Source organism: Xiphias gladius, chromosome 23, assembly GCF_016859285.1.
Source record: "Xiphias gladius isolate SHS-SW01 ecotype Sanya breed wild chromosome 23, ASM1685928v1, whole genome shotgun sequence".
Lineage (NCBI taxonomy): Eukaryota > Metazoa > Chordata > Actinopteri > Istiophoriformes > Xiphiidae > Xiphias > Xiphias gladius.
Genome location: NC_053422.1, coordinates 21,860,225 through 21,875,767, shown reverse-complemented (window position 1 = coordinate 21,875,767; position 15,543 = coordinate 21,860,225). Strand labels below are relative to the sequence as shown.

General features: G+C 41.8%; 2 protein-coding genes across 6 annotated transcripts in view; both read left to right on the top strand.

Moving 5' to 3' along the window:
• The window catches only part of si:ch211-26b3.4 (connector enhancer of kinase suppressor of ras 2), a 56,711-nt gene extending 52,870 nt beyond the window's left edge, over positions 1-3,841 (top strand). The window contains exons 20-24 of the mRNA XM_040120061.1: positions 79-149; positions 252-352; positions 1,030-1,783; positions 3,254-3,516; positions 3,632-3,841. Of these exons, the coding sequence (XP_039975995.1) occupies positions 79-149; positions 252-352; positions 1,030-1,783; positions 3,254-3,516; positions 3,632-3,841 (1,399 nt within the window). The remainder of the gene's footprint in view (positions 1-78; positions 150-251; positions 353-1,029; positions 1,784-3,253; positions 3,517-3,631) is intronic.
• Positions 3,842-7,746: 3,905 nt separating this feature from the next.
• Positions 7,747-15,525, top strand: apool (apolipoprotein O-like). Of its 5 annotated transcripts, none has more exons than XM_040120662.1 (11): positions 7,747-7,858; positions 8,831-8,929; positions 9,036-9,161; positions 9,673-9,727; positions 10,332-10,430; positions 11,338-11,429; positions 11,542-11,652; positions 12,040-12,241; positions 12,354-12,617; positions 13,027-13,179; positions 14,888-15,525. In XM_040120662.1, the coding sequence occupies exons 1-11, from the start codon at positions 7,847-7,849 to the stop codon at positions 14,974-14,976; spliced, it is 1,302 nt and encodes a 433-aa protein (XP_039976596.1). In that variant the 5' UTR covers positions 7,747-7,846; the 3' UTR covers positions 14,977-15,525. The 5 variants fall into 5 exon arrangements, with proteins under 5 accessions (XP_039976596.1, XP_039976593.1, XP_039976595.1 ...); XM_040120659.1 differs by having other exon boundaries at positions 12,016-12,241; XM_040120661.1 differs by having other exon boundaries at positions 11,542-11,658.
• The last annotated feature ends 18 nt before the right edge of the window (positions 15,526-15,543 follow it).

Here is a 15,543-nt window from a genome sequence, read left to right as displayed (position 1 = left end):
TCATATATCCCCTGATGCCTTCCTCCTCCTTTCTTTTCATCTCTCACCTTTCCTTTCTCTTTTCCTTGTTTCCTATAGGTGGATGAACCGACTGGGGCTAGCTGCTATTGGCTACACACCAGATGACAAGGTGCCACGCCCTGATGAAGGTAAGATGGATTGGCCTGGTTCGAGATTATTGGTTCTACTTTTCTGGTCTATGAATCGCTCACGTTCATGTGTATGTGTCTTTGTTTTTATCTCAATATCAGACTACTGGAGTGAGAGTGATCAAGACGAGGTCGATGGTTCGATGACACTCAAACAGGAGGGACCCTCATCCCTTTGTGATACTTATCACCGCACACCATCAGTAAGTACACACACACACACACACACACACACACATACACACTCACACACACTCAACATTTTCTTTGCAGTGTTTCATTCTGATAGAATATTTTATTCCTAAAAGCCCCACAGTTTTCCGAGCTGCATAGACCAGAGCTCTCAGCATTAATAAAACATCAGAGTGTGAGACTATCTGGTTCAGTAAGCAGCCAAGACCATCACTTTTCTGTGTTCTGCTGCCAGAACTTGTAAAAAAATCTGCCCTCTAGGTGGTGACAATTGACAATGCACATTACATCTGAAAATAAATATGAAAAGAAAATGTAACATTGAAATATACTCTTACTCAGAAGTTGTCCAGACGTATATATTAAGGAGCAGTGGCATTGGTACCATGTTTTCCCAGCTGAGCCATGCAACAGTCATGTCAGTCCTTCCTGGAGTTACTCATCTGCCATCTCATTGCTTTTTTTCCTCTCATCTTTTGGTGTCTTCCTGCCCTTTACACTTTCCTGTCCTTTCTTCTTCTTTCGTCTCTCATACCTTGCACACCTCCTGCTCCTCCTTGTTTTGTGGGTCACATTTTCCTTTGTATATCTGCTCCCATTTCACCTTTCTGTAAACTTTTACCTGTCCGTCCTCACTCCTCTCCATACTAACCAACCCCGTCCACCTCACTTACCCTTGGCCCTTCAGTCTAACCTCCTCCACAGTTATGACCAGCTGCCCCGCTCAGTCAGCTCCATGAGCCTCATGCGCTCCACTCCGTCCCCACTCCCTCCACCAATGAGTGCCTCCACCTCCCCCATCCCTCCACAGATGGTCTCTTCCACCTCCCCTCTCCCTCCCCAGGTCAATTCTTCTAGCCCCTTCCCGGAGCCCAAGCACGGCAGACACTTCTCCAGCGAGTCCACGCACTCCCACTCCTCAGCTGAGGACCAGCGTGGAGACGGCATGGGCTTGGGCACGGGCACAGGCAGCACCAGTACACACTCGTCCGGCTGCCGCTCTTCCCATCGTGAACGTCGCTCCTGGCAGGATCTCATTGAGACCCCTCTGACCAGCGCGGGGCTTCACTTCCTTCAGACAGCGCCGGGGGAGAGTGATTACGGAGGCCTAATGGGGAGCATGGTTGGAGAAATGGGGCACTACGGAGGGCTGGGTAGACAGGGCATGTCCCCGGAGAGACGCAGGCAGGCCACTCTGCCCGTACGGAGACACCACGCCGCAGAGAGGGACAGGGAGCGGGACGGGCCCTTCCCTCTGGAGCGGGGGCCACACACACACAGTCACACACACCGACGCTCACACAAGCAGCGGAGCCAGAGTCTGCCCAGGAACAGGGACCCAATGCCAGGAAAGCTGCTACACACCTCAGCTCATATGGAGGAGAGGAGCGAGGACGAAGAGGGAGAGGGACAGGCTGCAGATATGCTCGAGGGTGAGGAGGGTAAGAAAATTACACACAGTCTGGATTACACAGTAAAAGGAGAGGGGCAGTATTATACACAGAAAGAATAGACGATTAAGTAACAAAATAGTCAAGAACACTGTGCTAACCATTATGATACAGTGTGCATTGCATATTAAATTTATTGTAATTAGTAACAATACCACACTGTCAAAATACTCCATTATATATAGAAGTCCTGGAGTTAAAATGTTACATATTAATGTAGCCAAGTATTATTAGCAAAATGTTCCTCAAGCATCAAAACTAAAGGTCACCATAATAGAGAAATTTGCCCCCTGTCAGGGTTATAGTATTAAGTATTGTACGTGCTCGAATTGGAGCAAATTTTAACAATTTTATTTACTTTGTAGTTTAGGTTTAGGTTAGGTAGTTTAACAGAAGAGCTACACCACAGTGGATCAGATTTTATAAGCTCTTCATATTGTTTTATATGTATAATCTCTTGTGGTTCCTGGGGACCCCAGGCCCTATTTAGCAGCTCAAAAAATATTCTTAACATTTTTTATCAGCTTTATACTTCATGTCATTAACAAATTTTATGATGTTTTCTTATAAACATAATTTTGAACTGATGACATGTTTCAGAAGTCCACTACTGTTTGGGGGGGTCTCAGAAACCCCAGCTGTAAAAGAAGGCTAAATGCAGTGGATGTTCCAATGCTCTATATCTGTGATTGGTTTTTATGCAGTACTAATCTACAAAAATCCCAAATAAGGCTATTAGGATTTCCGAGAGCTACACGAACAAGGGACCACTGAGACCACTTTCCCATTCACTCAGACTTGTACATGTATATACAGTACAGACACAGCACTAGGCTGACAGGCTCTTTGATAACAGGTGTGGTTAATCATCCAGTCTGCTTAGGATGATAACCATCTCAAAGCAGTAGAAAATTCAAGAAGGTACATCTCAAAGAGTAGAACAAAGGCAGTACTTTAAAAATATCAACAATACATCAAAAAGTATAGTTACAAGTTAGTAGAGGGGAAACATTAAAATGTTGTACAAAGGCATCTTATAAATGCACATATATCCCAAAAAAGTCACATCAGAAAGTCTTCAGACAGATGTATTGTATTAGTAAGTAGCAGTAGTGGTAAGGGGTCCCATAAAAGCTAAGCATTTGGAAAATATTACAAGAAAATTTGAGGATGCTACAGGTTCTCTTAACATTATTCATCCGTGCCAGTTAAAAACTCATCTGTTTGTATGGGTGGTTCGTGCATGAGGCCTAATGTCAGAAGGAAAAAAATTAGTAGAGAACTGTAAAAAGTTTTAATTTGCTATCTGAAAATGGCACTTTGGCAAGACACGGTGCCAAAGGAGGAGGAAGACAAGACAACAGTCAGTTTTGTTTGGTAGTATTTCTGCTCTGTTAGTATTAAGCCCACCACTGCACATTATGAATCTGTCTCTTACTGGTTGTCTCCTGGCTGTCTCAGACCTGCTGGAGTTGAGAGTTGAGAGCAGAGAGAGGAGGGTGTCAGAAGGAAGGGAGCGGCGAGTGTCAGAGGGCCGTGAGCCAGAGCTGTTAGATGGTCTAGAGCAGCTGTACCGGGCCTTGGAGCAAGCTAACGTGACAGCCCTAGGAGACCCGAGACCTTGTAGCAGGCAAGAGCTTCGACGCTGTTTCACCCAGAGAGCCAGGGACCCTCTGCTCAATGACAGGCTACACCGGGTGCGAGCCCTCCGCAGCACCTTGAAGGTAGCACAAAGAGAGGATTCTGTCACAAACACAGCAAAGATTTGGGGATTTAAAGAAGAATTAGATGTATGGGGATTCAAAGTGGTAATCTCCCGGTGTCTCTTTGCTCCCCCAGGCCAAAGAGTCGGAGCTGGCAGTAATCTGTTCCCTCCTGGAGGACCCTGGCCTGTGCTCCCAGACCTTCAGAGAGTGGAAGCAGTGGCACAGCGAGCTCTACTCCGACATCTGCCAGCTAAGCCCCGGCACCAACGGCCAGGATGACCTCTCCCCGCTGGCTGCACCTCTCATGACCCACACACACTCCTTCATTGAGACACACGTGTGAGAAAGAGAAGAGAAGACTGAACTGATATACACACCCACTTGACAAACACGCACGCACACACACACACACACACACACACACACACACACACACACACACAGAGCTTTATGTTAGCTAAACCCTCTCCCCAGATCACGACTCTGAGCACGCACTCACACAAATGCACATACAGGAACACACATTGTAAGATGTGTAAATATCATAGAGGGAACAGTCTGAGACCTGCGTGTATGAACTTTTGATAATCCTGAGGACCCCACAGGGTGCCTATTGCATGCCTGAACAGAAAGCATTAATCTTCCTTTGTCTATGGAACTCAGCATAAACTCCACATGCTTGTCGAGCAAAATGGAAAAAAAGGAGACTTTTTAACATGTTCGTTCCTTTGTATTGGTTTTGCTATTTTTTTCCGGTTGATTTTAGGGGGCAGGGGGAGCTATGTAGCAGCAATACAGAGGAGAATCCTTTTCACCACAGCACTGTACTTTTGTACTGATGAACTTTGCACCCAGAGCCACCAGTTCTCCCCCTTTCTCTCTCTCTCTTTTTTTTCTCTCACTGCATATCTCACTGTTACTCCAGGCTGATCTGACAGGACAGTGTGGGGAAAGTAAAGGCAGTGACTTTAGTAAAAGACTGTGAAAGGTAGCCATCAATGCTGGTTTATCTGTTTTAGCCGATGTAAACAAGCGTCGCGAGCATTGAGAAACCATTGCTGGCTAGATGCAGACTATTTCAAACTGTGAACTGTTAAAAAAAAACACAATTTTATCTGCAGAAGGAGGCTCCTCTGATAGACTTTAATTCTACGATTCAGTTTGCATTCTCTCTCCCTCTCTCTCTGTGTTTCTCTCCATCTCCTCCTTCTCTTTCATTCATTTTTCCTTAGTTTCTTCTCTCTCTTTCTCTCTAGTCCTCAAAGACTTGTGTATATGTGTATACTGCTGTGTATACTGATGTAAATGTTTGCGTTCCACTACCACTGTGATATGCTTCTAGAGGTAGCGGAGGGAAGACGGAGAGTATGTTTTTGCGTGGGTGCAAGGCAATTTGTTTTTTCGTTTTTTTTCTTAAACAGTGAATGCAAGAGCTAGAGAGTTCTTTTCAAAGGAGTCACTCACTACAAAGAATGCACTTTCTATATCTCTATAACTCATTGGCTGCATCACAGGGTCTATGTCACGTCGGCCTCTTTACCATTGCTGTTCAAAATATCAGGTAAAAGCATTTGCCGTCTCATTTTCTAAAGATTTGTGTACAGTCTACAAATATATTTAAACATAGAAGAATATATAAATCTATTTACGTTTTGTGTCATAGATATAATGTAAAGTATGATGTATTCTATGCCAAGGTTTTGCAGTGTCCCCCTCTTCACTCTGTAGATGCAGGGTGTTTAGCAGTTGAACAACTAGGAGGCGAACAACAATAACCACCATCACTGACAGTTGATTGACAGTTTTTCCTGATTTACATCATGGCTGACCCTTCTCCCGGTGATATGTTGCATGAGAAAAGGCCTGGGACTGATTTGATTGGACAGGGTAAAATATCATGGATCATTTGTGGGGCTATTATTTCTTTTTATCTTCCTCTCATAATTGCAAAATAATTAGAATTGTAGCGCATGGTACATGCAAAAGTACTGTTGAAGAATGATTTTTTTTTAAAATTTATATGTTCATAGGTTTGAAGTCTTTTTTCATTTGATAGTGTTTGAAGACACAAACTGTACAATAACTGAGGGAGGCATTTTTGCTACTCAATTATTCAATCTAATGCAGATTCCTCTTAAGCATCTACCCAGGAGGTTTTCAGTTTGATGTTTTGGTTTACATAGAGAGACTGACTTGCATCCAAAGGTTTCACAGGACTCTTACCTGAGGGACAACAGAACAGTTACTTCTAAAACGAAAGCTTTTTTTTGACATTCCCTCCAAACATATGGTTGATACTGGGCGGTCAAAGACCTCTATATTAATTGGTCTGTGATGTCTGTGAAACTCAGATGAATCATTTCATCTGCAATATCAGGCCAAGGACTCAATGGTGCCCCCCAGTGTCGAAGACTCTGAGAGACATGCGTAGCACCTGCTGCATCCAGCACTATCTGTACTTATTCTTCATATTTTATTGTAGTTCTTTGAGTGTAGGTTCAAGTTCTTCATCCTGTCACGCTGTCGTGAAATATCAAACACACCCCAGAGATATAGTTCATGTTTTTTGAATTGTTAATTTGAGAGTACCACAAAGAAAACTAAATGATGCAAGCACTTTCCCTGTGCCTCCCAACCCTCTCTTTGGCAACGATGGACTGACTATACTGGCGATCCTACACACACACACAGCTGTAGAGGAGCTACAATACAGTGTTAGTCTGCAGACCTCTCTCCGTTTCTCATCTGTAGTGTTGGTCTTCTTTTTCCAGCCGCTGCTCCGCTGAGCAGGCGACATACCTTAGATTAAGGAGTTATGTGAGTTATGAGTTGTAGGCACAGACTGTGTTATTCCTCCCAGATCTTTGTGTGTGTAGACCTGCAGAAACAGGCCGAAAAGGGAGATCCCACTGTGTGTTCTTTCAGGGGTGTACACCTCATGGTACATTGCACAGGTGTGTAAGATGTAAGTTGCACTGCGACATTAAAAAAGGAACATATTGCTCTTTTTCAAGGATAATATTAGCTTACTGTTATTCTGTACATTAAACTGACTAAAGATGATATTAAAAAAGAAAGAAAATGACATTTATTCTTCCTAAAGTAGCCTTTTTTTGGTTTCATATATATGAATATATATTACAAAAAATACAGATTGTAAACTTAAGTTGTTAAACTTTGACTTCAATAAACTGAATCCTCTGCACTATGAGCTATGATCCATTTATGTGTACCTTTTCCTGCATTTATTGAAACAGCATTGCAGTGTGCTCTGAGCTGAAGTTGCCAGGACAAAGAAGACCAGATTTGAAATTGAGGACATGGGTCACACCATTAACCAGGAGACCATACAGTATGTTCTATTCATGCAGTAGTTAATGTGTATATCTAAAATGTCTTTGAGCAAACTGAACCTTTATCTGCTCATTCTTCATAAGAATCCATCTTAAAATAACTACTATGAGTAACTAGTATGCTGGCATTTTATTCATGGCATCCATCCTTTTTATACCCGCTTATCTTGTTCAGGGTAATGGGACAAAGGAGACTGTTCACGCTGGGCAAGACGTGGAGTACACCCTGAACAGGTCCCCAGTCTATCACAGGACTGACACATATTGACAACCATTCAGACTTGGAGTTTTCCATTCAAAAATGTGCTGTTGGGCCAATACTTTCTGATCACCCACCTACTGCCCTCTGGTCAATGTGTATGTATCCTATCGCTTCCAAGTTCCCATCAAGTCTGTTACAACCAGTGCTCCGTGCTATGCTGGAACAGTAATTAACCTGATTGAACTTCTTTTGGAACGTGCGTAATGTGAGAAAACACACTAGATTTTAACACATAGTCCCTCTACAAGACATGGCCAAACAATTAGGTAATAATACCAGATTCTTAGTTAATATTAGTAACCTTAGTTAATAGTGCACTCATGTTGTTGCAGCCAATTCCCTAACAAATTTGCATTTAATCAGATTACCAACGCCAATCCGGTCTTGCACATGGGGCCTTTGGAGCCTCTTCAGGTATGGGGACCCTGGGTAGTTTCCTTGCCTCTAGTAAACCACTGTGCATCATTAACGATTGCTTTACATGTGGAACTGCAGAAACAGTTACGTAACTTCCTTGTAAACATATTAACAAAAAAAAACGTGATATTTTAAAGTTTAGTTACATGCATGCACCTTTCCAAAACAAAAGTCATCCTCTACAGCACACCGAGAGAATGAGAACACTGTGTGAACACAGATACCTCCTAAGGCCTTTAGGTGGCAGTAGGTGACCGTGGTTAGGACCAGTCGAAGCGGTTGAGCAGAGCCCCAAAGAAGAAGGAGGAGCGCTGTCATGGCGGCCAAGGTGAATGCTTGACATGTCCTCTTTGGCAAAGTTTTTTTTTGTATTTGAAACGTATATATTCAATCAATGCGCACGTGTAGTGTGAACGTCAATTGGCGCGGATCCGCTAATGCAAACCTGAACCGATTGTCACTTCCCAGGCATTTACGCAGCATTGACAATAGCTTTGCTAACTTGTTCGTCCACTGTGTTAGCCCCGCTGAATGAGTCGAGGCTAACTGCACTTCGTTGCTTCTCTGCGTTCGTGCATCAAGTCCGCCATTAGGTTAATTGTCTCCCAAGCTAGTGTAACATCTGGTAAATCTGAACATTTATCAGCCCTGGCCTTGTTGGCTAAAACAGAGTTTGAACACATCGCACAGTTAGAAATAACGTTGCAGTTAAGGTTAGTTAGCTTAGCTGGACGCGGTTGTAAGCTATCCACAACACCCGTTAGTTGTACACGTTGTACTGTCAGCTGTTAATTAAATTGACCATTTCTGCAACAAAAGGCCATGTCAGTGATAAAATGCAACTGAATACATTTACTTAAAGGCCGTATCTACAATTTTAGGTATTTTGACTCCACAAACCATACATTTATTTGACGGTTAGTTATTGAATGTTTTTACACACAAAAGATAAACGTGTAAAATAATTTTTTTTTAAATTAAAATGAGCTCCAACTGAACCGGCTGCGACATTAAAATGCAGCTTACGTGTCAAAGCTTCAATGATAGTTTTCCATAAATATACATATGTAACAATACGCTGGTGAAGAGGCAGTTCTTCATAGTGTGCAATTTAACTTCACTGTTACTTTCACACTGTGGTTTTTTTTAATACTTGTAGTAATGCAGAGAATCTACTTCTTTCACCACTGACCCACGAGTCACCTGTCTGTCCAGTGCATCAGCGGTCGTCAGTGGCTTGGGTTGTGTCGATGAGCTTGACAGATGCTAACATGATTGATGTACTTTCACTATGTGCTAGGTGGTGATGGTGGCCGTCCCGACGGTGCTGGGAATAGCCTCCATCCGTGTGTACACTGTGAGCGAAGTCCCCACGGATGGCCTGGTCAATCGAGAAAAGGTACGGCTGTCCAAAGACGTCAGCAGATTTGGGAGGAGAGAACTCATTGCCATTCACTGAACGGTTGCATCTTATGTTAACATGCTGACTCTGCATCTGTCCCCAGCTGAACATCTACACCCCACTGCCACAGTCTGCTCAGGTTGAGTTTGTTCCAGAGAGGCCGGGTGTTATTGAGAGTGGATTAACTGCAGCGAGACAGAGCATAGTACCATTTTTCCAGGCTGCAAAGGTATTTTGATTTTGCTGTGTATATCTACAGATGTACATCGGAATGAATTTAAGTTCATAGACACAACTTGGTGCAGCATTAACTCATACTTTCACATCCTGTCATACACTTTAAACACAAACAGATCAGCGCTTTGACGGATGTAAATAAGTGTTATGTAAATGGAACAAAAGCTAAAACACATATTTTGCACCTGCAATGTTAGTTTTCAAACCCTGATTTCTGTTACTCTTGTTTGCGGTTACAGAGCACAATCCCACGTGCTGCAAGTGCTCTGTGCAGGTACGATTTTGCAAACAGCAAAGTTGAGGAGTCAGACAGGAAATAGTGTTCATGCAGTTAACTCCGAAGCTGTAAGGTTTGCTGCCATGAGATATGACAGTTTAAAACTGGAAGATTGGGGGGGGGGGGACTTCACACTGACTCAGATGTATCTGTGTCAGTATTGTCTAGAAAGTTCTTCTTGATAGCATGTTGTAGTGATTTCAGTTTTTTCCTTCGCTTCCTGCAGGGTGCCTGTGTCTCTGTGAAAAGGGGAAGTGTTAATCTGTACCATGCAGCAGAGGGTGAGTCAACAGTAGGTACCTTAAGGTTTCATTTATAGCTAAGATTATCCCCCCATGGAACTCAGAATCTGAATTCCTTCCCTTCCTTACAATGCAGTGAGTAGAATAATATAGTAAATTTCTGCTACGACTTTTTAAGGGTTTTTTTTTACAAAGTCTCGGTGCCCTAAACCCGTGTTTATAATGACCTCCTAAAAACAAATATCACGAACTGTATGTAACCCATTCATGGCCTATTAATTTATTTATCTAAGAAATTATGTTAATGTATGTAAATGATGTTAATTTATGAAATAGGCCTCAATTCCTCTTTTTGCAGACAAAATGAGGAATTTGTGATTGTGAATGTTTGTCTGTGGTATTTATACTGGGCATGTTACGTCCCCAACCTCAGAAAAGCGCTTGTGCATCTCACTGTCACCATCACTTTGTGATACTGCTGCATATACCATAGCTTGCTTGTTATCCTATTGCTACTACTGTAAGTGTAGAAATTAAAGTCACAAAAAGAGCAGTGACGGTTAGATGTCAGCTCAAAATTGAAAAAGATCAAATCAATATTTGTCAGCATGTTGACTGTGTTCGTGTGTTACCTGTTTCCCAGATGCATACTATTACCTGAAAGACCCTCCCCCAGGTTTTCTACCCAGGTTTGGCACAGTCACCATGGCTGGCCTGCTTGGCATGTTCTTGGCACGGAAAGGTAATCTGATCCCCTCTCATTACATCACAAACACTTTAGGCCTGCTGTGAACAATTATTTTGATACCGCTTAATCTGTCCATGTATTAGTGCTTACAACAATATCACAGTAAAAAAAATTACAAAAAAACAAACACATCACAGTTAAACATTTTGAAGTGTATCATCATAAATGATCATGTAGTGTCATGCCATAAATTGTTGAGTATAATCAGGTTTTCCCAAAATTGTTTTAACAAAATAAATCAAATTGATCAAACCTCAGTCTTCATACAGAAGTCCTACTTGGAACAAAGTAAAAGTAAACAGGACAAAATATCTGATCAGGCATTTGGTGTCAGCCTTCGATACTCAGTGAAACAGAACTAGAACTGTAGAATTGATCATCTGTGATGATCAAAATAATGATCTGTGATCATCATTCCTAGACCACAGTTGGCCACTTGCGTTAATTAAAGCCCACTGCTAAACAGAAGTACAAAGTAGTACATCACATACTGTAAAAAACAAGTGAAGTCAAGTTTGTATTTCAGTTTTCTCAGAATGACTTGTTTTTGTCTGACCCTCTGTGTCGCTATTTGGGGAGTCAGTTAAGTTACATTTAAACAGTAACATTAAATTAAGTTTCCATTCATAATATAGACAACTGTTCACAAAATCTAGGCAATGTTTGGTGCGTGTCCAGACTGTGTTGGTAAGACGGTTAGGAAACACCAACACAGTTCTAACCTGTGTTATCGTGTCGATCTAAATAAACTGTAGGTGTGTGTGCGCGTGTGTGCGCGCGTGTGTGTGCGCGTGTGTGCGTGTGTGTTTGTGTGACCTTTGGGAATACAGTAGTCCCAGATGAAGTTGGCCTTCATTATCTAATCTGTGCCAAATTCAATTCCTCTAAAATTTCATTTTAGGCTCTCGTTTCAAGAGGGTAGCCGTTCCACTGGGCTTGATGAGTGCAGGAGCTTCAGTATGCTACCCAGCCCAAGCAGTGGTTGTGTTTAAGGTAATTACTTTTTAAAATTCTGACATTGTGTTTACTACACCATCAGTACCGTTTGTTACAAAACTCATTATTTTCAGAGTTTAAAACTGAAATTTTCTTTTTTGCGTCCAAGGTGACAGGTAAGAAAGTGTATGCTGCAGGGAAGTGGAGCAGCGCTGCAGTTTCTTCACTGCTCTCCTCCAAGCCCCAGGAGACTGTTGCCAAAGAGAGTACTGCTTCACAAGTACAGGTTAACAGTCATATTGAGTAACTGAACAGATTTATTATGATCATTATGTATGGATACAACCAACTGATTTTAAAATAGAAACTACTTTAAACCTGTTTTACTGTGTGTGACTAATACCGAAACAGCGGTTCAAGCCTTTTAATGGTACTTCTCTTCCCACTGAGTTAATTTCCATTTACATAATTTACTTGCTAAAAAAACCCTTTTGTCTCTCTGTAGGTCATATTTCATTTCCTTTCCCAGAACTTTGCCTTTGATCATTCTATTGTTACTGGAATTTGCTCTCTTCATACGTTGTCACCTGGAGGTTTTGTGATTTAGAGATTAAAGCTCATGCTGTGTTATACATGTTGTCAGTCAGCTAAGGTGTCAAATCAACAGTCTGCAGTGGTTGAGGCCTCAGAGTCCAGCTCCACCACCGACAGCTCACCCCAAAGTGCTACAATCCAAGAAACAGAGGTGGAATCAGCCGAGTCTGTTCCTGCCTCTGATGAATCCATTGCCGTTGTCACAAGAAAGGAGGCATCATCAGTAATAGTCACAGAGATCCACCCCGAACAAGCCCTTACAGAGACTAACACAGGTATCATAGATATTGATCTGTCTATTTGTTTCTCTGTGTCCATCTCTATGTTTCACAGACAGTCCCACAAGGGCTTCTACTGGTAATGTGCTGTGCTCCCTCTCCTGTCTAGATGCCATTATACATTCAGTGCCAGCAGAGACAGAAACTGCTCCTTCCTCTGAGGAACCACCTGCCCCTGTTGAAAGTGAGGAGCCCTCAGACACAAAAGAAGTACCAAAGAACATCTCAAATGAAGCCAGCCCAGACGAGTCCACGGCGAGCTTACAACCAGAGACGGTAGTGGCTGACCCAGCCGAGTCTGCTGAGGTCGAGGTCGAGTCCGCTCCTTACTCTGAAGAACCACCTGCTCTAAAGTCCTCAGACGAGCCAGCAGGTACTACAAATATTCTGCCCCACAATGTCAAAGAGCAGAAAATGCACAAGTAACACAAGATTAAAATTATGCCAACATTAGTCCACTTCCTTGAAAAATCACTGTTGGTACAGATGTGGTGTTCATTGGAAATGAAGGAGCTACTTAAAGACAGTTCAATTGAAAGCTCCACAAACCAAAAATGATCCAATAAATGTTTATGAAAAATATTTGTGCATCTCTTGCATTACTTCTTATTAGGACCGACCGGTACAGTATACTAATTTGTTGTAGCGTGCAAAAATGAGAACTTTCTAAATGGTATCCCTATCAACATTAGTCTGAAGTCACAATAGCTTTCATTAAAGTGGAAACGCAGCACTTGGCGTCGCCGCTGCTGACCCTGTGCTGTTGTTTGACTTCACCACAGTGCCGGTTGTTGAATCAGCTCAGCCCGAACCCACTGTTCAACCAGAGTTATCTGACCAACCACCAGTTGCTGCTGTGGAGGAGACCCCATCCCCGACACTCACACCACCACCACCACCACCTCCTGAACAGCCTGCAGCAGAAAACAACAAAGGTACTGTGAACAACTGCTCCAGTTTATTAGTAAGGCGTTGAATTACTCAAGCACACAGACTCACATATACACACACTGCATCACTTCTGGGAATTACCTGAATTCTTGCTCTTGTTACTAGTTGTGGTTTTAGTTATCCAGACTTGACGAGCTGAGATTTGATCATGCTATTATCAGTTTTCACCAAAGAATTATCTTTCTTCACAGGCCAACTCTGAAACAGATTAAAAGAAAAAAAAATGAATTGCACTCAGTTTCATTCCTTAACGTGGACAGGTACATATTGCCAGTCTTAGAGCAGTTTAACTCTTACATCTCATCTTTCAGCCATAGACACACCACCCGTGAACTTTGGAGAACCTATCTATATTTTAACGGTATAGTAAATTGAGGAGTAAATGAGTTCTGCAGCAGTTAACCATAACCTGTGGGACTATTCTGTTAGATGGCAAAGAGTAATGTCCACCAAATACAACAAGCTATCCAATGTTATGCTACCAGAGTCAACATTTGGAATATGCAGTTTGAAAACTTCAGTCAAACGTTTGAAACAGTCAAGACAGTCTGATTTTAAGTTGAACAGAACAACAATGTCACCATGCAGTGATCCCATATTACATGACGCTGCAGACAATAAAATTCCTGTTGTACCTAGCTGTAGATGGAATCCATAAGTGTAATCCTAGACAAGGTTGAATCCAAATAAATTGCTAAATACTTATGGATTGTAACTTGTGAATAATAAGACTCTACTACAAGACCAAAATTAATGTTTTTTTTTTTTCCTTCTCTATGTAATAGTACTAGTTTATTAGTATTCAGTGAGAGCAGGTTGGTTGGGAGATGAGACATAAGAGTTAAACTGCTCCAGAACTGACAGTATGTATGGAAGTAATGTCGTGTACTTTATTATTGCATATACATTGTGTTAATAATCAAATAGGGCTTTCACAGTCTACTTTATACACAGCCCTGAGTGGCTCATTGTTACTCTATTTCATGCAGCTTATAACACACGTATGTAATAGTATTGTATTTTTTGACCACATTTTAATCCATGCTTTCATTTAGTGGGTTTAAATAACTTAAATTAAATAAACCATGTCATCCAAACACTTTCTCTCTCTCTATCCCTTTTATTTTGAAAGTCATAGGTCCATATCAGAAGTCCTTGTGTTCCCATGAATTCATCTGCGTGCACAAATTGGCAAACTGAGCCCATGGTTTATCAATCCCTTCCATTTATTAATACATTAATGAATTATTACATTTTTTACCTATGGTGCAACACAAATTCCATGTGTTTGATAAAGTTTAATCAAAGTAATTTTGTCCAGTGGATGTAAAAGGAGCAAACCTACACAACAGCACAAGACCCAGTACATGTAGGTGACTTGGAGTTCAGGTAATTCTGGGAGGAGGGTTTGATTTGTCTTTGTGTGAGTGTCGGTCTGTATACTTTTAAGAACCAAATCCCATTATACTGAGTGCTAGCTAACCAGTATTGTGTGGTCACACGAACATTGACAGGACACCTTGGCTTTGACTCTGGTGCTCTTTATTTTTACCTGTTTCTAATTTTATAATCTAGTTATTGAAGTTTATTCTACTGATGCAATAATTGTCATTTAGGTAAGAGGACCTGCTCCATCCCCTTAAAGTTTGAAATGTAATAATTCTGTGTTGCATTTCTCTTGCTGCCCTCCAGGGGGTGCTGGTTTCAAGCCAGACTCTTCTCTGATGGATTTTGGCCAATCCCACCCCGAGGATGAAGACCTGTACAGCACACGCAGCTGAGAGACCACAGTTGGCCGCAGGAGAAACCTCATCCCCACACTGCCATCTCATCCAGACTGAAGAACACTCTATCATTATGCGGTGTAAATTGCCACTTTGCAAGCAAGCATAGTCAGGATGTCTTTTATCTATATTTCCATTCTCATTTTTTCTGCCTACATCATTTATATTTCCACAGAAAACAGCCAAGTACATTTGCATTGTAGCAGCAAGCAGTGACAGTCGCTTTATGTGGAAGGACGGAAACCTAGAAAAAAATACACCCACAGCTAATTTCAAGTCTTTCAATTCACAGATGGCAGACTGTGAAAATCTCTCCCTGCTTGTGTCATTTAACAATTATCTGCTTTTGCTCTACAGCTTTTACAGTCATGAGTGCACGCTGCGTTTATTTATTGTAATTTAGCCGACTGTGTTGGTAAACTGAAAATACTGCACATGTGCTGGTAATGATTAAAAGGTGGATTAGTGCCGTTCCATTTTGTTACATCAAAAATTGTCTTCACTTGTCGATATTAACAACTCAAAATAAATCTATATTTTTCAGGATTTTATTTTGTGTCTTCT

Bases quoted from the DNA above. Each gene is read 5' to 3' on its own strand.
- apool (XM_040120657.1), top strand. The intron at 8,930-9,035 runs GTACGGCTGTCC...ATCTGTCCCCAG, and splicing joins GCCTGGTCAATCGAGAAAAG to CTGAACATCTACACCCCACT. The intron at 13,180-14,887 runs GTACTGTGAACA...GCTGCCCTCCAG, and splicing joins TGCAGCAGAAAACAACAAAG to GGGGTGCTGGTTTCAAGCCA.